General features: G+C 40.0%; 1 protein-coding gene across 11 annotated transcripts in view; it reads left to right on the forward strand.

Moving 5' to 3' along the window:
- Positions 1–25769, forward strand: part of ATP11A (ATPase phospholipid transporting 11A) — a 274169-nt gene that overhangs the window by 140022 nt on the left and 108378 nt on the right. For 3 of the 11 annotated variants that reach the window (XM_060233724.1, XM_060233725.1, XM_060233733.1), the window contains 4 exons: positions 4618–4683; positions 5728–5831; positions 7409–7574; positions 20505–21557. In XM_060233724.1, coding sequence (XP_060089707.1) covers positions 4618–4683; positions 5728–5831; positions 7409–7574; positions 20505–20762 — 594 coding nt within the window. In that variant the 3' untranslated portion in view covers positions 20763–21557. Of the gene's footprint in view, positions 1–4617; positions 4684–5727; positions 5832–7408; positions 7575–9025; positions 9115–11953; positions 12059–20504; positions 21558–22867; positions 24826–25769 lie in introns of those variants that run through there. The other 8 variants (XM_060233727.1, XM_060233731.1, XM_060233729.1 and 5 more) reach the window with 6 other exon arrangements.

The following is a 25769-nucleotide window of genomic DNA, read 5'->3' on the forward strand; positions in this document are numbered from 1 at the left end:
GTTTTTTCTTCTTATTTAATTAACTGTACGATTTTAGTTTATATTGTCTTGCTCAAATTAAAATAATTCACTGTTGCATTTTAATCTAATATTTAATAAGAGACCAAATGTGCTACTTAAGTGGTCAGTTTTGGAAAGGAATCCAGAGGACAGAGGTAGTTAAAGGAGGAAATTAAAATGACTAAATCTATTTATAAGACAACATTCATAAAACAAGAATGTGGAACACTTGAAAGAAGTGTACTAAAAATGCATGAGCAGAAATAAAATATTTGCAATCCATGATCTAAATAAATGATGGCTAGCTTCTGAAGACATGTACTTTTGGATGTCATGCCTAATATATGAGATAACACCAACTCAGTATTATATGCCTTGGTTCAATTTTCCTTCTAGTTTATTACTAACCAAGAGAACAAGACGTAGTATAGCATTAGGCACACCTTTCTAAGTGTGCAGTTACAATACCTGAGTCACAAAGTGGAATAAGGAGATGGCATCTTCTAAGAAAAAATAATGATGAATTTATTGTGCTGGGAACATTGAATTCATAATTATGTTTGTTACCTTCATTTTTAGTAGGTTAGATTCTCTCTAAACTTGTCCTAGCTGGAAGGAAAACCCAGTACCATCTCTTAGACTGCTACATTTTGTTCTGTTATTTTCCTTAGGAGATGGACTCCCTTTCTTATGGCACCTAAGAAAAATGGCCTAAACCTTTCTATTGTGAAGACGGGGGAGGGGGGTTGAATAAAATATACTTGCTAAATAATAATATTGGCTTGCTATACAGCCCCTCACTAATCATCTGTTGTGCTATTGTAATGGACGATTGTAGCAGCAATTCTCCTGATAGCAAATCTCATGAGGAGAGAATCTGCAGGAAAACAAAATAATCAGCACCTATGCAGGGGCTAGTTTGTTTGCAGTGATATGATTAGCAGCCAGGATTCCAGCTTTTTAGATGCTCTGTCCTGAAATACACTTGCCTATTTAAAGGTTATGCTTAATTTCAAAGTTGTGTTGTTCTGCTGTTATCATTTATAAAAGAACTATCAGCTTCTTAAAGCTTTTTAATAGTGAACTGTCTTATTTCCCTGAATAAGAGAATAAGAGATTAGTTTGTCAGTTAAAATTAAACAAACTACAACAGCTCCATGAAGGTTGCTGTTTGAGGATCCTGTGGGAATGGAACTATTTGCCTTCAATGACACATAATTTGATAAACCAAAACTCCTAAGCATTGCTACAAGTAATGACTATTGTGAAAAATTTTTGTTAATCAAATATGGGATTATAGCATAATTAACTGTTCCCTGTTTGAGTAACACCTCAGATCTAAAAAGGCTTTAATGATAAATTCAAATTCTATTGGTATTATTTAGTTATTAATGTTAGAAGAAAAGCCTTAGAGGCCTTGCAACAGAAGACAGTAGTAAGACAGTCCTTACATTTCTTTTTTTTAAAATCACATTATAGTTCAGGAAGAAGAACTTGTGTATGGTTTTTGCCTTTCATAGTAACAGACCCTTAAGAATAATTTGTCCAAGTGTTTTTTTTTAAATCAGCTATCAATTGGATTATCACAAATCGACTGGGAGCTAAATTGTGAGGTGCACATAGAATAGCATTATTATTTGACTAAAGCTTGCAGTTGTTGTTTATAAATTGTATTACAGATAATGTGATTCTGACATTGGATGTATTTATAGTAGCGTGCCCACAACATTTTGAAGTGTCTTTTTAGATGTTTCAGAAGCTATTCGTTATCTATGGTGGCATAATTTTGGTTAGCAGCAATGAGTTTCAGAAAGCAAACTGATTTTCATTTTAACACACATCAGATATGAATAATTAATTTTTATGGCAAGCCATTTGGTGGGCATATGTTTGGAAGTAACGTATTGTAAAGCTGCAGAATTTTGCTTCAGTCCTCAAAAATATTTTACAGCTTTTATAAACTAATTTAAAATGGTATCTTTACCTTCCTTCAAGGAGCTCAGAATGGTATGGGTTTGGTCTCCCTCAGAGATATATTTCTCTACCCATTGACATCATACATTTGACTGTGACCAGAGCCCTAACATCCTTATGAAAGAATGACATTGCAGAGACATTATCTTTTTCCCCTATTGTTCTCTCCTTTTCTTGTCCTAGAGATGTCAAGTAGTACAGTTCAATCTGGCAGCATTTCTCTCAGAGTCTTCCATGCCTGCTCTGCTCTTTTCCCATCAAAAAGTCTAGGATTGTCAGGGCATAAAGAAAGAGTAGGCAGAACCTCAGGATTTAAGACAGCTTCACTTCTGACTATAATTGTCTGTACCAGGAACTTGCTATATCAAGTGACGTTACAGATTCTGCAGAAACTCTGTAAGGCAGGCTGATATTTTTATTCCCTCATTTTGAGTTAACTTTAAAGATAGTGCCACCGTGCCAGAATCAAATAATTAAATGACCTTGAGAAGTGTGGGGTGAGTGGATCTTTCATTACCCAATATAGAAAATTGCTCTTAAAAGGTGTGTTAGACATTAACCCATATTAATTTAAGATTTGTATAATACCTGCAAATTGACAGAGGACAAGCCAGTTAAATACTAATCCTCTGATTCCACCAAGTACTATATTCCACATAGAAGTGAAATTTATGAAGGAAATTTGGCTTAATGGAGTCTCAATTATCCATTTGCATTATTAAAGGTATTATGCAAGCCCGTTTGTCAGAAATGTTACAATTACACAAATAGTAGTATACTTATACCTTTTGTAACCTTTTATATCTTTAGAAAATACAGTTTCTTCTGATTTAGATATTAGAAAGTGCTTGATAACTCTTATTATTATTATTCATTGTCACACAGTCCCAACTCTCACAACTTTATAAAGACATGAAAATAAGCAGATGTTCTTTTATTGAGGGGAAGGGAACTTCTCTGTCCATAGTAGTCACTAGCCTGTAATTTCCAGATCAATTAAATCAGTAGTCACTGAATTTCAGTACCGATACTGTTTAGCAGTATATCTTTGCTGAACTGGTAACCTGAAATTTCCAGAAATGTATTTGGGTTTCCATTCAGTAGAAAGATGGAGTATAGATAAGCAAATAAGTCTTGCATCCTTGTTCATTTGTCAGTTTATAATTTTTACATTTTAAAAATAATAGCAAAGCCTCCACTTTGCATTTTAACAGAGAACAGAAGTATACCTCAGTCCATCTTCTTACAAAAGTTAGTAATATCATACAAAAGCTAATGGGTCTAGACAAAAAGGATGATCTAGCTTTCCTTTTCTCCCCCCCACCCTCCTCCCAATCAGGCGGGGAGCAGAGAGTTGGGGGTGTTAATTTCTAGAGAGGCTTGAGGAAAGAGCCTTTGGAGACAACAGAAAGAGCTTCCTTGACCTGGGCTGACCATGTCAAGTGGGAGGGAAGAGATGATAAATCCCCTTGCAACAGGAAGGCACTGCCTTTCTTTGGAATGATGCATCTAAGGGGAACTCTGATCTGAGGTCTGCAAGCAAGCAGCCATTTTGACCATGTGCTTACCTGGAGAACTGAAGGGAGCTTCAAGGTAATACGTTTCTTAAAGCTAAAGAGCCTGTTTTATATTTTAAAAGCTGATAGGGCATGTATAGAGAAAAGGACAGAGGATTTGTGCTTCATCGATTTCTTTTGTATCCCTTGCTGGGCTAAAAGTATGCTTATAAACATTTTCTTTTTAATGAATACTTTATAACTTTTGATGCTGGAAGCAATTCTCTGCACTGCATAGACCTCTACTGTCTCAAACCTGAAGAAGGGAGGCAGGCAGTTAGCAAGGTTGCTCAAGGCATTAATCTGTCCCCAGTGCTGGGCAGCAGGAGACACTGAGGCAAGACCTTTCAACTTGGAAGGGAAGCTGGGAGTCTGATCCTCCCAGTTGGAAATCCCACCATTGATCAGGTAGTGATGGCGGACTACCCTGAGAGTAGAAGAAAAGCCCCTTCAGGGAGTTGGGAATCCCCAATAGGAATGGAGCCTGCAGGCCAGAGCAGGCCAGTTGCATTACAATTAATATGAAGAAGTCCTGGAATCGGCAGAGAGTATCAGATGCCAAATGCAAAGTAAAGGTTTTATAGACTAAATAGCATCTGTTCTGTTTCTTTATTCTCAATCTCAACAAAGTCTATAGGATTTTTCTTTTGAAAGAGTGGCATAGTGATTTTAGAGTCTTGGTCTTGGATTGCAGCTGGCAAGACCTAGATTCAGTTTCCTGCTTCAACATGAAATTCATTGGGTGCCCTTGTGTCAGTCCCTTTTAGCCTAACCTATTTCGCAGAATAAATGAAGGAGATGAAAACCATGCGTGCTTCTCTGAGCTCTTCAAAGGAAGGGAAGAATTCAAAATGTAACAGATAGTTTCAAAGTGCCTTTGAAGGGCACTCTGAATGCAGTGAGGGTGTGAAGGGGCACACCATGGCTTCATGTTCTATGAAAGATGGCCTGCAAGCTTTATATCAACTCTTCCAGTAGCAGTAGCTGATGCTCCCATTAAAACCTTTTAAGTGTGTGGACTCAATTTGCTATATGAAAACACATTACTTGGGCCTTCTTCAGTGAGTATGTCATTTTTCCCTCATAGATGTTTGGAAACTGGACATTTGGGACACTGGTGTTCACTGTACTAGTATTTACAGTTACCCTGAAGGTAAGATCATCTATGCAGTTAGCATCTATACAATCCCAGCTAGTATCACTTCCCATTATGTTATTTCTCAAAGATATTGACTGATTTCGCACTAGGGCTTGTTCCGAGTGGAGAGCTCTGTTGATCCCAGCTCTTCTCTCAGTTTTCGCACAAGTTGCCCCAGAGCTGTGAGTTGGCATGCTATTCTCCCACGGCAAGCAGAAACCGCTTGGAAGAGGATCCTGCTCGCTGCAGAAGAGTGCCGCACCAACTCACAGCTCTATGGAAACTTGTGTGAAAATGGAGAGAAGCCCTGGAAGCAAAAGGGCTCTCCACCCGGAACAAGCCTCATGTGAAATCGGTCATTCTTTCTTCACAAAGAACCTTGATAAAATATTTCTCTGTGCCAATCACTTGTCATGTACCTTTTTAAGAGCTGTTGATTAAAGAACTAGCAATATGACTTCTCGTTCCTATTAAATGAACAATGGTATTTCTGTCACTTAAAGGGGGTGCCTCTTAAAACAACAAAGTCCAAAATAAGATGGAGACCCCACTAACCAAGGGGGTCTTGGCTGGAGGAAGGGGTTGGGCCTTACAACAACTTTCAATTCTGCTGGTTGATTGGTGTTCCTGTCACAGCTTATCTGCTGACTCACTCACCCTATCAGAGTACAACAGCAAGGCAACAGAACATCAAAGAATAAAGTCCTTTTCTAATTATTTTAAAAAGTGGTTGATTTTTAATTCAGAGTCTGTATAGTAACTGTAATAAAGAACAGGGTGTATTTGGTTTGGTGTTTGATTAGTTGCCTTCTGGTTACACATCTCTTTCACATAACTTTCAGCACTTTCATATTTTTCTCTTAGATGTCTTTTTAAAAAAAATATTTTATTGGTATAAAGATGAAATTACGATTGGTTTGTTTTTAGAAATACAAAGAATAGGAAAAAAATATGCAGTTCCAAACTGAAATGTATAAACTAATCTAAAAAATATATGCTTAAGCATATTCAGCCTTAAATCTTGCTATTTATAGTAAATCTTGGATTTCTTTCATGCAGCTTGCACTGGATACACATCACTGGACATGGATCAATCACTTTGTGATCTGGGGATCACTACTGTTCTATGTTGTATTTTCCCTCCTCTGGGGAGGGATTATATGGTAAGAAATTGTGATTCTCTATATCTCACACAATGCAAATTTCTATAGCTAGGAGAAGTTACACTTTAGGTTACATCATGGCTAGTCACAAAAATGGAACCTGTATTGCCTATAGGGAAAATTATACAAGTTACGTATTTGAGGTTACATCATGGCTAGCCACAGCTGTAGTCTGGGAGAGTTTCTGCCAGTAAGAGGTGATAAGACATCTGATCTTCCCTTTTAAATTGAAAACCAGATCAGTGTGGTTTGAAGTGACTGTTTTGAGAATTCTGTGGTGTAAAATTTACTAGGGTTATGTCAAAAGTGACATTTCACCCACTTCAGGGAGAAACCAAATTAGACTGGAAAAGGTACCTTGTCCTGTACTTGAGGGAGGACATACAGATGAGGTCACTGTGATTCAGCTTCAGTTCTTGCCAGACTTTTTGTTCTCCTGCTGTGTAGCTCTTTCTCAGCTTCTATTTCATGGTTTCTCATAAGGCAATATATGCTAGTAGGGCCAGCATTTCCACAACCCATGTGTGGTTCTGCTTTGAGTTTTTTTATGCTGCGAGGTCTGATTCAAGACATACCAGAAAATAATAGGCCCATAACGTGCGAACATTTTGGGGGAAAGGCAGCTTTGGTGGGGCAGAAAGCAAATTTTGCATGGAGATGGTTCTTAGCCCAGCTAGGAGTGGCAGCTGGAAGGTAGGCTCGGCTGTTCACTGGTCCAGGAGGCTCGGGCAGGCTACTGGAATAGCTCAGCCTGTATTGAATGTCATACTTCTCAGAATGAGGAGCCTAGCTGCAGTCAGCAGTTATGTATGGCCAGATGAGAGCTTATTGGTTTCTCAGGTCATCTGATCCTGTAGAGCTGGAAAGCTTTAGGAGACTTTCTTGGTCATCAGCAAGGCAGTGCTGTAGAGATCAGCAGTATCTCATTCCTGCCAATTGTTGTGAATGGAGTAAAGCAATCTGGACCCCACTGTCAGTCCCCATTTCTAGACTCCTGTCACCTTGCAAGAGCGGTCTTGAGACCCAAAGGAGCCACTACCAAGTCAGAGCATGCAACACTGGACTAGATTTGACTCATTTCAGAAAACAAATTCTTGCTTTATATGGCTCGCCAATATAAAGCCCCCAATTCATGTCTGCTGATCATACTTCATTGTTGTTTGTTAAGCTTCAGTTCAGCTTGGAGATAACCACTGTGAATTTCATCTTAGAATTAATCACTATGAATTTTAATTCTTAGTTTTGGGGAAAGAAAAGAAAAATGTCTTCCTTTCTAATAAACTGAGACTTGCTTAGAATTCTTTCAGGCCTCTAGGAAGACCAGCTATGAAATTCTACAATTGATTTATTTCCTTTTTGTAGATTGTAGGTTGAATTGATTGGGAAACACATTTTCTGCTTGTATTATACGAATTAATGAATTTGACATACAAGGTGATACAGAGGTGCTATCCATACATTCACGGGGGTTTTTATGTTGGAATACAAAGAGAAAATTCTGTGAAATAATGCTTTGCACCTTACGCACACTGAAATCATCAATGTCAAAAGTTCTTTTTTTTCCTTTCACCCATTAGGCCTTTTCTCAATTATCAGAGGATGTACTACGTGTTCATTCAAATGCTGTCTAGTGGTCCTGCGTGGCTAGGTATTATAATGCTCGTAACAGTAAGCCTTCTTCCAGATGTATTGAAGAAAGTTCTTTGCAGGCATTTATGGCCCACAGCAACAGAAAGAATCCAGGTAACAATACTGTGTCCTTATTTTGTTTTATGTGCTTATAGGAATTCATTAAGAGCCCCACTGAAAGCCAGTCTGGTGTAGTGGTTAAGAGTGGAGGACTCTAATCTGGAGAACTAGGTTTGATTCCCCACTGCTTCACATGCACCTGCTAGGTGACCTTAAGTCAGTTATAGTTCTCTCAGAGCAGTTCTCTCAGAGCTCTCTCAGCCCCACCTAACACACAAAGTATGTGTTGTGGGAAGAGGTGTTCTAAGATGCCGAGTGAAGGGCAGGGTATAAATCCAATCTCTTCTTCTATTTAGAAGAATTACAAGCCAACCAGACTTTTCTGTTCAGAGGACTTGAGGTCAAGTGCATTTAGGTTTACATTCTAAAGATTTCATAAACTACATCCATTAGATTACTTAATGCAGGCTATTTATATGTATTTTTCCTCTCCTGAGTTTCCCCATGTACTTGTTTGCTTGGCCAGACATTAATGTATGAACCAGTGATAGATGTGGACTGCGGTGTCCCATAATTATAGGAGCTGGACAAAGTGCAATTGTGATTATGTTTCCACGTAGCCACATCTGATTGATTATATAGTGTGGTGAATGTGATGTCATCAGTCTGGCTGTGTGATACCTGGTTGGCAAGAAAACATGATGTTTGGGGGAGGAAAATACAGTTACCTAAGAAGCAGCTGGTTGTGGCTGCAAATCAACTGTGAAAAGTAGCTAAAATGGAAGAGTGAGGGGGATTTGAGGAACATGCAACAGACATTGAAAGGCGTGTTTTTGCACTGGAAATATTAGCTATGAAAATTAGTAGCACTTACCAGGTACGTCTGTGATTTCTCAGAGTGCCTTGCCTTTGACAGTCCCCACTTTCTTTCTGAGAGATTTATCAATTTTAGGCCATTATAACAGAAAAAATACCACTTTTATGCATAATTCTAGTTTCATGAATTAATCTGATTGGTTTACTTTGTAAAATGTGATCAGACTGTAAGAAGAACCAGAAGTTCAAAGCAAGTCACTAAGTAGATACTAAATAATACAATCCTTCATCACTGTTCAGAGAGTTATTTTGACAGCTGCTAATATAATTTAGTTATTGCCTCCATAATCTGACTCTTTGCCCTTGGTGACTTTAGCAAGATACCTAAAGCAATGTGGTAAAATAGTAATGCTGTGAAAAGTCGTCTAGTGTAGCATTTTTCAGTAGTATGGTCCCTTAGATAAATTCAGAACCTTCTTAAATGTGTATTTCCAAAGCTTAGCATTACTAATGTTACTTAGTTATATGCACTAGAAAGCTTTTAGCTTTTAATCCTTTTTATCCCTTGTGTTTCTTCTCTTCCCTCTGTGTTCCTCTCTCTCAACCTTCTTTTCCTAAATAACTGCTACCTTGCTTTAAACTGTAAATGATGTTCACGGGTACTTGCTTCAATCTTCTGGGGAGATCAGACTAAACATCAGTGCCTTTCTGTTGAGCAGTCCACCATCTTTATGCTTTCTCAGACTTCAAGCAGTCTAACTTTCTAATGGAGCAAAAGGTGATTTTTTTTCCCTGCCTTTCTGCATGCTTGGCCATCTTGTTCAGAGGACTTTAGGAAGTGCATTCATGGTCACAAGCTGTTTGTGGTACTTGGTGTCCCCAGCTGTCCTTTCAACATGTCTGTAGTTAAACTGTTTACAGGCTTTCCTCTTTCTGTTTCCAAGCGTGCCTACGTCCTATGAGTCTTTATTTGCATCATCTTTCTCACAACAGAGCATTTCCATCTGAAGGTCCATTATCTTTAAGTGCTGGTGATTTTCATAGATGAATGCACACAGTGTTTGCATTGCAGTCACCTAAGTAGATTGGTCACCACACAAAGATGTGATGGAAGTTCCTGAGCACAGTGATTCATATTTTTGCTTTTTCCAGCTTGGTGCTTAATGGCATTTTCTTTTAATATGGGCCAACACAATTTTTGCCACTGCTGCTTCGTTTTTTATATGAAGGATTTCTCCCCACCCCCCTTTGAATTGCACTTCTCTATACAATATGATGTTTTTGAAAGGATTCAAGAAATTCTGTTTGGCAATATTCAGTGAATAAAATATAAATAGTAACAGATAGCATTTGTTATTTTTAATTTTAATTTTTAAATGGTTTAGTAATTTGAAATTAGGAAACATAGGTCAGGGAAGGATGTAAAGCTGACCAACATGTAGCTGATGTTTGAGATTACTTCAGCCTATTTTTTTAATTAGAGATTATTCCTGAGCTTTTCTTTTTTAGTTTTGAAAGTTCAAATTGGATGTTTTCCCTGATTCATTTCTTACCATATGTATGCATTTAGGGGTGGTGGGGTGGGAGAGTGAGTTCAGCTGTCATTTCTGTGTGTGGTGAGCAAGCACGTGTATTCTCATGACATTTGTGGGGGAGAGTGAGTTTCATTCTCTGTTTCCAGAAGGGTTAAAAAGTGTGCAAACTGCTTTTCTTTGTACTATAGTAATCATTCATTCTGCAAAAGCTTTGGAGGAATCTGTATCTTTTGGTAAATCACAAACCATATCCTGTTTCCTTTGCTGATTCAAGAATGTTTGGTGATGCTAATCAATTTTTCTCATTTTGATCTTTAGCAGGGAATTTATGCATTATAGTCTCTTTCTCATTTATGCCAACCATATATAATTATATAATTTTAATCATATATAATTATCCATTTTAATTACAAATTTGTACTAACATGTCTTCATTTCAACTTAACATCATTATTCCTGTTTCTAACAGTGAGACTCATAGCATAAATGTATCAGTTGTTCAACTTCAAAACTTACATCCTTTTCCTGATTTTGATTTTTCAGTTTGAAATGCCAAACACTATATCTGAAAACAATGAAAGTCACTGTTTCACTTGGTTTGATTTCAGCCATGTGACCTCTTTGCTCTTTTCTTATAGATATCAGAAATCACTGTTTTGGGAAGGAATTTTCATGATTGCTAAGTTCAATTCATTAACCAATGCACTGTAAAGGGATTTTAGGGTTGAGGGAACTGGCAGGTTCCTTCTGAGAATGAGGTGATTTTTTTCCCCTCAGAATATTTTGTTACAACAGAATTTAAATCACATGGCGGAGTAGTATGTGTAACCATTTCTCTGTGTGTAGTGCATATTAATTTTATGAGTGATCTTCATTTACCCTTTCAATGGACTGGCAGAAACAATCCTGCAGTTTTTCCTGCAACAGGTATTACTGCATGTGAATCAGATACACATCTGTAGAGTTTACTCAGATGGAAGAATAGGGAGTAGTGAGGAGCAAGATGGTACATGAAAGTGCAGTAGAGAGGATATGTTCTAATTTTGAAATCCAGGAGAGAATCCAGCACTGATGAAAGAGATCCACACGCTGTCGCTAGTGAGGCCAAAAGAAAGAACCATGTATCATGTGCCAAACAGGTCAGCTGGAGCAACTCACAGTGCATGGGTAGCCTCTGAGAGGCAGACCAAAGCACATAGACTTTAAGTAAGGATGAAATCCAGTTATAGGGCAAACAAGTTTTGTTCCTTCCTGGAAACAGCAAAAAAAAAAAAAGATTGGCTAGATTGTATCATACTTGGGGCAAGTTGGCTGCTGATAGGATGGACAGAAAGGAGGTAGATTCTTTGGGCAAACTGATCAAGGTAGTACTTGGTAGGCTGGATGGGTTAGTTTTGGTATAAAGACAAAAAGGCACTCTTATGAAGATTAGATGGCTTCATCCAAAATGTTACCAAACTCTTGCCAGTCATGACACAGAGATAAATTTAAATTTAAAATTACTTGATGTCCTTAATTGTCATCAGGTAATCTTCTGGTAAGGCATTGCTGAATGCTTTTTTGAGCTTCTCTGTTTCCTTGCTTACTTTCATCTTCTGCCTTTATTCTCTGTAGGCCAGAGTTTTCTTGTTCCATCTTGATCCATATCTAAGATGCATTGGGGAGAAGTAGGCCTCAGCATCTGAACTGGAACTATGAAAAGTTCAGGATAACACATGTTCTTTACAAAAAGAGAATGTGGGGGTTAATTTGTAATGGAACAATCAGTTTTCAGTAGTTCTTTCAGAACCCTGCACTGCAGCCTTATGTAGATGACAGCATACCACAAGAGACTAATATGGGCTAGTTTCAGCTACAGATGTGAATGTCAAGCTTTGAAAGAATAGAAAGTTATTAGTACTCAGCAATTATAAATAACAGTGTCTTCTTTATTGTACCTTAAACCTGTTAGCTTTTCATTGTCAGTACTGACAGTTTGGTATAGTTTTAACCATCCTAGTGTCACCATTTACATTTTCCTCACTAATTCCTTGAGATGTTCATATTAAGCTCTAGTCTCAGTATTTTTCCTCATCGTTGCAGAAGATTATGAAACATAAAACAACTCTAAATGCATTGGCGAACAGCGATGGGCCACTTCTTGAAGGAACCCTTTCGGCTTCTGAGGCATAATTAAATCATTGATAGGTAACAGTACTGCACGTGTTACCATTTTGGTAATTTCTATTGGTGTGCTGTGATGCTTTCAAAGAAAACTTTCCTCCAGAGTTTTTGCTGTGCTTTACAGGGTTTTATAATTTTCCAGGGTTTTGATGTTATAGTTGTATTCTGTGTTTTCCAAAATACAGGTAAGTTGTGTGATAGAACTTAATAATTGTTTTGAAAGGTTGATTTAATAAACAATGGATTTTGTTTGGATTTGGATGCTGATTTTTATAGGTTTTATGTGCATGGTTGCTGTCTTAATGCAATATGGATGTCTGTTTGCTATTGGTCACCGTTCTTGAGCTTCAAATGAGAATTGGTGGCAGGCCTCACATCTAGGCATAAGCTACTTTTGAGAAGTAACCTGTACAATTTATATTAGATTAGATTAGATTAGATAATTTTATTTATATCCCGCCCTCCCCGCCGGGGCAGGCTCAGGGCGGCTAACAGTAACAGTAACATTCCATTGTATAAAAACAAGGTTACATTCAACATTAAAATTCTAATAGATTTAAAATTAATTACAGTTATAAAAGTGCTAATGCTATTGCTATTTGTTCTTTATTATGATGGCGGTATCATTAGTACTTAATTTTCTACATCATCGAAAGCCAGTCGGAAGAGGAAAGTCTTGCAGGCCCTGCGGAATTGTTCAAGATCCCGCAGGGCCCGCATTTCCTCTGGAAGTTGGTTCCATAAGCTCGGGGCCACAGAGGAGAAGGCCCGATTGCGGGTGCATTGCAACTTCACCTCTCTTGGTCCGGGGATAGTCAGCAAGTTTTTTCCAGCTGACCTCAGTGCTCTCTGGGGTTCATATAGGGAGAGACGGTCCCTGAGGTAGACAGGTCCTCGACCATATAGGGCTTTAAAGGTAATGACCAGCACTTTGTAACGAACCCGGTATATAACTGGCAGCCAGTGCAGCTCGCGCAGCCCAGGCTGTATGTGCTCCCATTTAGGGAGCCCCAACAGTAGCCTGGCCGCTGCGTTCTGCACCAGCTGCAGCTTCCGGGTTCGGTACAGAGGCAGCCCCATGTAGAGGGCATTACAGTAATCCAGTCTCGAGGTGACCGTTGCGTGAAGTACCGTTGCCAGATCTTGGCGCTCTAGGAAGGGAGCCAACTGCCTTGCCCGCCTCAGGTGGAAGAAGGCTGACTTGGCAGTGGCTGCAATCTGGGCCTCCATTGATAATGAAGGCTCCAGTAAAACTCCCAGACTCCTAACCCGGTGCGCCGCTTTCAGCGGCGCCCCGTCGAAGACCGGAAGAGGTGTTTCCCCTTCCCGGGCGCCCCGACCCAGACAAAGGACTTCTGTCTTCGCTGGGTTCAATTTCAGCCCGCTCCTCCTCAACCACATTGCCATATCCTGCAGGGCAATTGAATTGGTGATTGAATTGAATTGGTGATTTTAACACTGAAATAAGCGCAAAGTACCTTTTCTTCTCAAAGTTCTATGGTATAATTTCCATAGGTTATTAATGGCACAGATCTTGTCTTCTAATTGCCCTGCCTTACTGCACTGTGCTACACTGAAGCAAAATTAACATATTCAGGGTAAATCACTTGTTTTCTTAAGCACCTATGCAGGATGAAAACACAGACTTTAAGGAAAGATATAGTTAGGGCCAATTTGAAATTTAAATGATGCTAAAAAAAACCCAGGTATGGAAGTGTGCACTCATCTTTAGCCTTTGTGCCTCTCATCAGTAAATGTACACAAGTCCCTTGTTTGCACATCACAAGAAGAAGAAAATACGTTTACAGATTTGATCTTTAAAAATTAAATGTAAAGCAGCAGTCAAAAAGGTAGACATTTTTTCTTCCAAATGATTCGAAAGCTCAAATGATCAAGGTTAATAGTGTATTCCACATAAGGTGCAGCATGGTGGATTATACCAGTGGTCTATCAAGTCCAGCATCATTTTTCGTGCGGTAGATATCCAGTTACCCTCGAGGACCAAACATATAGGGAATAGTAGCCAAGACCTTCTTTGATAAGAACATAAGAGAAGCCATGTTGGATCAGGCCAATGGCCCATCCAGTCCAACACTCTGTATCACACAGTGGCCAAAAATTTATACACACATATATATACACACTGTGGCTAATAGCCACTGATGGACCTCTGCTCCATATTTTTATCTAACCCCCTCTTGAAGCTGGCTATACTTGTAGCCGCCGCCACCTCCTGTGGCAGTGAATTCCACTTGTTAATCACCCTTTGGGTGATGTTTCCTCCTAGCTTTGGTATGGTTTACTGCCTCTGTATGTGGAGGTTTCTTATTGTAATCTTAACTAGTAGGCATTACTGTCCTCCATAAATCTATCTAATTCCCTTTTAAAACTATCTATACTAGTAGGCGTCACTGCATTCACTTGCAGTGAACACATCAACTTGCTTCATGTAGGTTTGGAAAAATGTGTTCCAACATACCATTCACACATTCTGTTGCATTTACAGCTGGAGATACAGCCTCGAATGGTGCTTCTCTAATACTACTCTTCAAGTATGTGGTATGATCATTGAATGCATTCAGAGTTACAAGTTAAGGGCATGAAAACAACACTGTAGAACATGCAACTTTATTAATCAATTTATCTAATTCTCAACATGGCTGAATTTGTAGATAATTAAATTTGGAGACTAGAGCCATGAATAGACAAGACAGATCTTTCTACAAACCTGAAAAAAGCCATAGATTTACAGAAAAATTTGAAATCTTAAAAAAAAATTACGTTTGGGGGTTTACCCTCCCAAAAAATAATTTTAGTATCACTTGTAACCTGAAGAAATTAATGCCCTCTCATTCACCTTTGTTGGGGTTGCTAGGGAACAACAACACTATTGCCAGATTTCAGGCTTTTTTTTCTGCTAGTAAAAGATGGGACATAGTAAAAGACCTGTTTTGGCCATGGAGGGAGAACTCATTGGGGCCAAACCTACCAACAATCACTGGCAGGCCTGGCTGCTTGCCACTGTTCAAAACACAAATAAAGCAGAACACAGTAGAAGATTCCAAACAAAACATTAAAGCAACTGTGTAGCCAAAACAAATCAGTTAGTATCTTAAACAAGTTTACTTGAAAAACTTTCTATATAAAAGTATCCTATGGAGTCTAAAGTGCTCAATTGCACAGAAGCTACAGAGCAAAGCCTCTATTTTCTTCTTTGGCTGAGCAGCACATGAAGTAACATACACAAAAGCTCTTAATGCCCAGCCACTTCATGTTTTCCCCTGGGTTTAAGGCTCAAAGCATTAACCATGAGATTTCTGTAGTTAATGTCAGTAAATCAAAAGTAGGTTTGCAACTTATTTATTTATTTATTTATTTATCTGGGATTTACAGATGCATACCTGAACAACGTCTTAACAGCATACTCAAGATTGCTACAGCACAGACATTGTCTCCAGATTTTGAGGCAATAATTCAGAGCGAGAGATGTCCGTTATCAGAAACTGTAAAATAAACAACATATTGCAAGAATGCTAATCTTTAAAACATATTTTATTTTTGTTGGAGCAAGAATCTACATAAACCCAGTCTGACAGCTACAGTATGACAGCTGGTGATCTAGCTGCCAGGCTAGGTCACAGTGACCTGATCAGCAGACCGGCTTGAGCCGGCAGAAGCCAAGTGATGCAATCTGCTGAGTCAGCATGGCCAGGATTGGCTGCTTGGACTATATATGATCTGTGTGTGCATCACACAGGTCTCTCCCTGTGAGATGGTGGTTAGGCGAAGCACTTTGTCCGTGGAGGTGATATTGTATAGACTGCACAAGGGAGCACTTGTTGTGTATATATGTTAATACACCTTTTGGCACTAGTTGCACGTGTCTGCCTGATTTTCTTTCCTGAAGCCCTGTGACGGGCAAGTCATCTCCCTCACTCTGCTACTCCCGCTCCGACAGGGTTATGGGCCCAGCACGCTTCCGCTGCGCGGAGGAGAGAGTTGAGCTGACTGTGAGTTTGGAAAGAGCCGGAGGCGAGGAACGCCGGTGAAGGACACAGAAGCACCACCGTTCTCTGTTTGAGAGCCAGAGGGACGTCGGCAGCCAGCTGTGAGGAGGAGTCGGCACGATGGCTCAGCAACAGCTTGGAGTAGCCGTTGAGAAGCTCACCTCAGCCAACTACGCGGTGTGGAGCCTGAGAATGCAACACTACCTCAAGCGTGAAGGGCAATGGCTGTTCGTGAGTAACCCCCCTGCTGACTTATCTCCTGCCGAGACTGTGTTATCGGATAAGGCACTGGCCAACATAGTGCTGTCTATAGGAGATGACCAGCTGGTTTATGTGCGAGGGAAGGACACTCCCAAGGCTGCCTGGGACGCGTTGAGTGCGGTGCATGTTAGCACCACTGCTGGTTCCCTCATGGCCTTGACAAGGAGGATGTTCCGCACCGTTATGCCGGCTGGAGGGTGTGTGAAAGATCACATCAAACGGCTAACGGACTGTTTCGTTGAGCTGGAGGCAAGAGGCAAGACTGTAGCTCCAGACGACAGAGTGTACATTTTGCTGTCGTCGTTGCCACCTGAGTACACTCCCCTGATAACTTCTCTGGAGACGGTGGACGTAGCGACCCTGACCATGGAATACGTCTGTGCCCACCTGCTTGACTTCCAAGAGAGAATTGCGGCCGTGAGCTGTCCGGGGGTGTCGGCCGGGCAGCGTGCTGTTATCGGTGTGTCCGGTAAGACAGCCAAGAATGAGCCAGCTTTTGCTGCTGGCAGGCGTCCGAAGGTGGAGGAAGTGGAGCCGACTGCGTTTGCAGTCCGTCGCTGCTATGGATGCGGGTCGTCGCAGCACCTGCTCCGAGCTTGCCCTGAGAGGGAGAAGAGGCGGGGGCGTGTGCGGCGAGAGCGGAGGACCGCCAGCCCGTGTGAGGAAGCAACCCGGCTGGTCACGTCTGCAGTAGAGAGCACAGGGTCTGCTTGGATTTTAGACTCCGGGGCAACGAGCCATCTCTGCTGCGAGAAGGAGTTGTTGAAAAACATTGACAGTCCTGAGCATAAGTATGTGAGATTGGCTGATGGGACCACTGCCAATTCTGTTTGCTCAGGCAATGTGGAATTTCCTGCACTGAAATGTATGTTGCAAAATGTGTTGTATGTACCCTCACTGCAGTCTAACCTGTTGAGTGTTAGCACACTGTTTGACCAGGGATACCAGGTGAGATTTGAGAAAACCTGCTGCAAAATCCTGGGAGGTGGGGGAAAGTTGCTTGTGACAGGAAAGAGGGAAGGTAAACTGTATGTGGTCCAGAGTGATTGTGCCCAGGTGGCTCAGGTGTCGAATGAGCCTGTGCACAATAATTGTATACATTTGCTCCATAGGAGACTTGGGCACTGCGGATTTAGGGCGTTAAAGAAAACCCTGGAGCTTGTGCCTAGTTTGAAAGTAAATCCCTGCAAATGTTACTTGGATTGCCAGGTCTGCAAGAAGACCAAAAGCAAGGCGTGTGCTGTTGCTAAAGAAAGCTCAAGGGAAAGCACACGAGCCCTGGAACTAGTCCATTTAGACGTTATTGGCCCATTGCCAAAGAGTCTGTCGGGGAGGAGATACTGCTTGGTGGCCACCGACGACCACACGAGGTACGCGTGGGTTTTCACCATGGTGCATAAGTCTGAGGTGTATAAGACATTCACCAAGTGGGTCAAAGCAGTGGAGAGACAATTAGGGGTTAATCTCCTGGCTGTACAAACCGACAGAGGGGGGGAATTCTTATCTAACCAGATGAAACGTTGGCTGGAGAACAAGGGCATTGCCCACCGTCTGACGAACCCAGCAACGCCCCAAGAACATGGGCTATCCGAGCGAACAGGCGCCGTGTTACAAACATTAATGCACAGCATGCTCGAGGATGCAAAGCTGCCAATTCGTTATTGGGCGGAAGCGATGCATTGCTCGGCATACGTACATAATAGGGTTTGGTGTAAGCCTGTAAATGATTTGCCTTATAAGCGGCTATATAACCACTGCCCAGATTTGAGCTTTCTGAGGGTATTTGGAACCCAAGCCTGGGTGAATATTCCTCTGAAACATAGAAGGAAAGGAGGTGACCGGGCAGTGAGCCTAACCTTTCTGGGCTACCAGCCAGAAACCAAATCATATCGCTTTTGTGATAAGCGGGCGAAGCTAACCTTTAGTAGGTCCGCTGGATTTAGTGAGTCCAGCTGGGCAAGATTGCACTCTACGGAAAGAGACCTGGGAATGCTGCCAAGTACTGATAAGAATGTTGGAGCGCAGCCCAGAAGCCCAGCCCAGGAGGTGGCACCCAGTGGGGCTGGAGAAGGTGAGCCGAATGCTGGCACAGAGCCTGACGAGCAGAGTCAGGAGGCAGAGCCTCAAATGCAGGAACTGGAGGTAAAGTGTGAGAGTCAGGAGGTTCAACACCCAATTACAGGGGCAGAGCAACCAGCCCAGGAGGTGGGAACAGAGCAACCCGAAGAAGACAAAGCTGGTCCAAGCACAGGGCCACGGGTGTCTGCCAGGTCCACCAAAGGCCAACGTCCCGCTAGGTACAAGTGTCCCTATGTCACTCTGACTGTCAATCCAGACCCACCCGGATTTGAGGAAATGTTAAAAGAAAAGGCTAAGAAATGGAAAGCCTGGGTGGCAGAGTGCGAGGCAAGGGAGAAGGAGGCTGAAGCCAAGCGTCTGAAAGAGCTGGCTGAACAGGAACACGATGATGTGTTTTACAATCATGATGAGTTCCTGAACGAATTCCGGAAAGGGTTCCGAGCTACGTAAATATGAACTGTAATGTTGCTGGTGGACATGTATGTAAACTGTGTAAAGTGTTTTGGTGCACTGGGTTTAAATAGATTAGGAGGTGTGTTGGAGCAAGAATCTACATAAACCCAGTCTGACAGCTACAGTATGACAGCTGGTGATCTAGCTGCCAGGCTAGGTCACAGTGACCTGATCAGCAGACCGGCTTGAGCCGGCAGAAGCCAAGTGATGCAATCTGCTGAGTCAGCATGGCCAGGATTGGCTGCTTGGACTATATATGATCTGTGTGTGCATCACACAGGTCTCTCCCTGTGAGATGGTGGTTAGGCGAAGCACTTTGTCCGTGGAGGTGATATTGTATAGACTGCACAAGGGAGCACTTGTTGTGTATATATGTTAATACACCTTTTGGCACTAGTTGCACGTGTCTGCCTGATTTTCTTTCCTGAAGCCCTGTGACGGGCAAGTCATCTCCCTCACTCTGCTACTCCCGCTCCGACAATTTTAAGGGTTGTTTTTTTAAAAAAAAACTTTAATAGTGTTTGTGTCCTTTAAAAAATTTACATCTCCGCTCCCTGTCATTACATTTTATAACACACATGGCCTGGCCCAACAAGGTCTCTTTTATGTCAGATCTGGCTCTCATAACAAATGAGTTCCATACCCCTGACTTACTTCATAGGATTGTTGTAAAGTAAAATGGAGGAGAGAAGAAGAATGTAATCCGCTTTAGGTTCCCATTGTGGAGAAAGGCAGGGGATAAATGACGTAAATAAATAATCAAAATAATGGCAGATAAAAGGTTGGTTGGTGAGTGGGTGGGTGGGAAGAAGAGAAGGAAGCAAGAAAAGATGAGGATGTGGAGGATGCCAAAAAGAGGACAGAGGAAATAGTGTGGGGAGGGGAGATACAAGGAAGTAAGGGACCCACAAGTACTTGCAGGTACTGCACCATGCAGTTTCCTTAGGTTTGATTCTAGTTTGTTATATGTCACTTTTTTAAGGGCCCGTGGGAGGGAGCTGGGATTTCACCCCTAGAGTGGCATGAACAGGAGAAAACAATTATCCTTTGCTGGACTGACAGAAAATTGTGAGAAAAGACTGCCTAAAATCATGAAGTCTTTTCCTGTTTCACCCTCCAAATTTTGAATGCTGACCCAAGATTTGTAAATTGCACACACACACACACACACACACAGCCCCATGGGAGCTGTATGGTCCCTGCTGAAAATCAGCAGCTTAGAGTTTTCTGATTCATGTTGAGGACACTAGAGAACATATAGCTGTGATCTCTCAAATTTAAAATAATCTACATGATTACACCCTTTGGATAGGCTTGACAAAATGTCAAGGATGTGAGTCATCCAACAGTGAAGATATTATCAGTTATCCAAAGTGCAGAATAATAAGCATCTCTTAACACTTCACATTCTTGACAAACACACATTTTTAAAAACACCACAAAAGCATTACAATGTATGGTTTTTAAAAATATTCAATTCCTTTTCTGTAAAAAGTTTGTTAAAATTAATTTAAATTGCTCCTCTCTTCAGATTATGTTTTAATTTTAAAGGGGATATCTGTCCTTTATTGGTATACATCCATTGCCGTAAAGCCCCTCTGAAGTAATAGATACTGTAATGAAAACTTCTAGTTAATAAATGCTTAATATGTTATTTATTTTCTTGGCAGAATGCAACAAGCTACGGTCAGAACCATTTTTCAGAATTCACACCTCTTGCCTCTCTAAAGGGTACAAGATACAGGAGCAGTGACTGCAAGAATTCCCAAGCAAGAAGGTCTAGTTCTCGTTCTAAAAAAACAATGTTTACGCATTGGAGAAACAATGATTATTCAATACTCCCATCTATCTTTAGCTATTCCAATAAACGCTGCAATGCTGGTGTGAGGTACTACCAAAGGGGTTCAGGTTTGGAAACATCTCTGTGACAGATCACCAACTCAAGCCTTTAAGAACTACAGCTATTCCCCACTCTCCTGAGCCTAGCAAAGAACCATTTAATAGCATTGATTGAGATGTTGTTGGGTTTTACTGACTGGTGTAATAACCTGGCAGATTGGATTAAGAGTGCTGAATATAAACCCTCCCAGGAATATTGGCCTTTTAATGTTTTAAACTGCTGAAACTATGGATTCACCTACACAGTCTGGCACTGTGAGAATCGACAGAACGAGAATTTCACTCCATTCTGTCAAAACGTCTGTGTGTGTATTGCTTCTGTCATCCCTTGTCCTTTATTGTTTGAAGTGTGTTGCTTCAGTCAGTTATCCACTTCAGAAATCAATGGTTGAACATTTCCAGTCACTAGCACTGATCAGAGAGCATAGTATCAGGTGCTGTTTCTGACTTGTCTTTGTCCTTTCTTTGTTCTTTCTGTAGAACAAACTGGTGTTTCCATTGTGCAAATCTGCTTTCAAGAAACACACTCTAATATCCATTTTATTGTAAGTCGCCAAGTAGAACTATATGCTATTAGGATTGTTTTCCCCAGTAGACCAATACATTTCTACTTAGAGTCTGTACATCAAGAAGTCAAGCTGGCTATCAAACGGGTGAAGTAGGCTGCTGCTGGGTATATTGAAAATACTGAATTTAAGAATTCATCCTAAGATGGTTCTTAAGACGTTGTCAACAGTAAATGAACCAGTGTTCTACCGTTTTGCTACCTCTGAAATGGAGAGTGTGTGTGAATGTTTGGGAAGTGTTTTACTACCCTAAGGTTGTTGTTTTTTTCCTGTTGAAGCAAGGAATCCTTAATAATTTTATAGAAGGAAACTATTTTAGATACTGACTTTTTTTGGGGGGGGAGAATGTGAGGAAACAGGCTAACAGAAGCACTGCTGAATTATGAAGGCACAGCTGACTAACTACTGCTTCTTGTTAAATAACCACTAGATGGCATTTCTCTCTTTTCAAGTGGAGACTCAGCTGTGCTTCACTGGAGGGGGGGGGGGATGTGTATAATTACACAAATGCTGTGATTGCACAAAAGCTGCACCAATAATTTAAAATCATTATAGCCAGCTTGTACTTCAGTCCTCCATCTGTGGCTCTTGTTTTGCTTCATACTGGTTTTGATCATAGCAGACTCATACCAGTCTTGTTCATCCCACCCACCCATCCCCAGTGTTTTATTTAGGATGTCAAAAATCTGAAGGATTACTTCTGAAGAATTAAAGTTCTGGATAAAAAATATGGAACTCCCCTTTCACCTTCCATGAGCAGAAATAGGGGGAGTGGTAGAATATAACATTTTAAGAGACAAATAGTGAAAACTTCCGTTTACCAAAGAAGACAGAGACAAAAAGGAATGGGCAATAGCTTTCATAATTTCTCCCTCTCCCTGCCATGGTATCAAGAGTTCTGTGGTTAAATTGAAGCACTTTAAAGTATCATTGTTAGTATAAAGTTATAGTAATATAATAAAGTAAATATTATTTGTCATGATATATTTGAGCATCTGGTACATATGACCCCTACATAAAACACTGGTTACATAAATATATGTGCGTGTGTATATATTTTTTAAAAACCAACTTGATATGGGTATTCATTTTATACCTGCAGTAGTGACAAATCTCCTGTTTGGGTGTAGTTAACAAAATTATTTTTAATGCGTTTTTTAAAAGAAAATCTTAAAATTGCCTTTGCACTGAAATATTTTTCAATACTGTAGCTATTTATAGATCTGTTTTACGCAACATTTGTTAACACACCATTTCTATTTTTTTAAGCGTATGTCTTAGAGAGTTGTTTTATACTTATGAGTTATGGATCTAAAAATGTAGCTTATAGTGGAATTGTGATTGAATGTTGAAATTCTGATGAATGTTAAAATTAGGAGTAGGTTATACTGGCAGATTCATCCAAAGCCACTGATGCTTTTTCCCTCTTTTTTCCCATGCTGTTGCTAGGGATAGTAGCTTTTGATGCAATACTTCTGCTTATAACCAATTGCTGCTGCTATTCCTGTATTTATGTTCTGTAAAGCTTATCCTGGTTTTTTTCTGTTTTTTTCATTGCCATCCTTTAGCCTTAAATAAGAAGACTCTTGCTTGTGGTTCTGAAAATGCTGCATTCTGCTTTACGTACTAGCTAAAGGGTTTATTGCAATCTTCTTACATTTCAACTATTCCCTAAACAGTGAATAATTGTTAACAGGCTGGGATCTTTAATGGTAGCTGTTGATATTTTTAAAGCCTTGTTTCTTTGTATTACTTCAGGGGAAGAGAAAGAAATAGAATTTGGCATTGAAAGGGGTATAGTGGTTAAGAGTGTTGGACTCTTATCTGAAAGACACAGGTTTGAATACCCATTTGTGCCATGAAAGCTTACTGGGTGACCTTGAGTCAATCATGCATACTCAGTCTAACCTACCTCACAGAGTTATTGTGAGGATGAAATGGAAGAGTGGAGAATAAGGCTGCTTTGGGTCTTCCCTGGGAGAAAGGTGGGATACAAATGAAATAAATATACCTAATTCCATAAACAATTGGAACTTTAAAAATGTCCCCTGTAAATGAAAAGAAAAGCTATATAGGTTTATATAACCTCTTCACTCCGATCTTTCCTTTGTCCCCTTTCCATTACAGATTACATTCAAGTGCAATCTGTTGTAGTAGAAGTTGGACTTTAACCCAGAGATCATCATATGCAGTGGTAGAGTACACACATTTTACTGTATACAGGCATCTTCACTGCCAAACAAATGACTGATACTGCAGATTGGTCAGATGGCAATGATGGTGCATTATAATCTGGATTTATTTGCCCACATTCAAACAAGTGATTGAGGGTCTGAGCGGATAAAACTGATAAGTAATGGGTTTGTGGTGCACTGATGTGGTAGAAGTGGAGAATTTTTCCTGCTTTTGTAGGGACTGGGTGTGAGGAGGGGAATAACTCCAGAACAGTGATCTGTGCTCAATAACCCATTTCTCTACAAAGGCTGTTCTTGCGCAGGGCAATGAATGGATAGGTTCAACAACTGACTAGGAATCAAAGGGTTATAATAAGAATTTTTTTAATCCAACAAAAATTGATAAAGGCATTTATATGGAGAAAAATTGAAACCTGTGTAACTTAAATTGGCATGTTTGAAAGGTTAAACCTTTAACAACAAAATTTCTTAGATGCATTAATAGATTTGTTGAAACTTATGGGTATCAACCAAATGATCATGAAGACTAAAAATGTACTGTTCATGCTTACATCTTCTCGAAGAGTGGTTAGTAGTAAGATTCCATTATTTTAATTTGGGGGAGGTCTTGACTGATCATTATTTTCTTCAGCTACTTAATGTAAGAAGCCTACCATTTATCCTCCAGCTTGCATCAGTCTATCTATCCCACTATATTGCAAGTATCAAAGGAAGAAAACAGCACTAGTTTGTGAAATTAATGGGATCATGTTTAAAAAGCTTTACTGAAAATCTGTCAAGGTATTACAAGAGAGAAAAGTATACTTGATTGTATTTGACACAACTGCACACATCAGCTTACATAGCTTTACCTTTGTCAAAATTATACTAAATTTTAATTGTACATGGTGTCTAAAAATTCTGTCATGTGCTCTGTCATTCTCAGTACTCCTTTATTCTATAATGTAAAGTAGAATCAGCAAAAATGCTTTTGGAAAATGGTGGGACATAGTTATCAGTGCATTAACCATTCAAAGTATCTGTAGTCATCAGCACTAAATACCAACGTATTTTTAAATGGTACAATGATAGGTGCACTTATCTGATAATTCAGCCTTCAGATCTACTGTTTAGACTAATCTATTACACTTCAGTAAATGGATCAAAGCAGTCTCAATAAGTATATGTACACTTGTGCATTAATGTAAAGTTTATTTTCAGTGCTGTTTTTAAACTTTTGTTTCTGTAGATACCTGAACAAGAATTCTTTATATTCATATTTTGGACCTTTCTGTAGATTGTATAAAGGGGTAGATGTTCAAATCTGCTTGCAATAAAATAAAATTTACATATTTCTTTCTGATTTTGATTTCAGTAAGCAACAATAGGCATTTAAAGGGTTTTTAATGCATTAGAAGATATAAAATTCTGTAAATATTTCAGCCTCCAGTGTCTGTTTATATCTGCACACATTTTTGGCATCTGAATTGAGCTTTTTACAAGAAATCTGGCTACTTCCATCTGGTTAATTTAAATCACTATCTGTCTAGAATGGGTGAAGCATTGGGCCATTTGTGTACATGTAAACAGTTAATAGCTGATATAGCTTATCCCTTTGGAGGGCAGACTTTATTACTTATACATCATTGCACAATTTAAATTATGCAATAATGTATTATATAATATTTATGCAAAATCAGCCTTGGAATTAAGCTTAGCAAGTTTATTTCTCTTTTTCTATGTGAAAATGAGTGATGAGCCAATTCAAGGAAAGCACTTTGTGTAGTCAATCTTATACATTCACTTTCTCCCTAAGATTGTACTTCAGCACTGCCCCTTGGGTCCTGCCCAAATATTGCTATTGTTATTATTTAAATTTATCTTCCAATCTCTGGTACTGCAGGGCTCTGGGTGATGTACAACATATAGTAAAAACATCAGTTCATAAAAACAATATACAAATAGAATTAATACAAAAACTCTTAAAAGTCAGATGGTGAATTTTAAATTATCTCCCATTCCGGAGTGCCGACCTCACAGGTGGGGAGAAGAGGAACAGGTAGGTTCTGGAGAGTAGGGGAGGGTACCACCCAGTTTGAAAACTGTTGCTGCCTTCAACCGAAAGTTTGGCAGAATATCTCTGCCTTACAGGTCCTGTGGAATTGCATAAGGTCCCACTGGGCCCTGATGGTATTTGGCAGAGAGTCCCACCAGGTTTTCTTCAACTATTTCTCTACCACACCTTTTTGCTGTAATTAAGGATTGCAGGGTATGATTATTCAGGCATGAAGAGTGG

This window comes from Heteronotia binoei, chromosome 3, assembly GCF_032191835.1.
Source record: "Heteronotia binoei isolate CCM8104 ecotype False Entrance Well chromosome 3, APGP_CSIRO_Hbin_v1, whole genome shotgun sequence".
Taxonomy (NCBI): domain Eukaryota; kingdom Metazoa; phylum Chordata; class Lepidosauria; order Squamata; family Gekkonidae; genus Heteronotia; species Heteronotia binoei.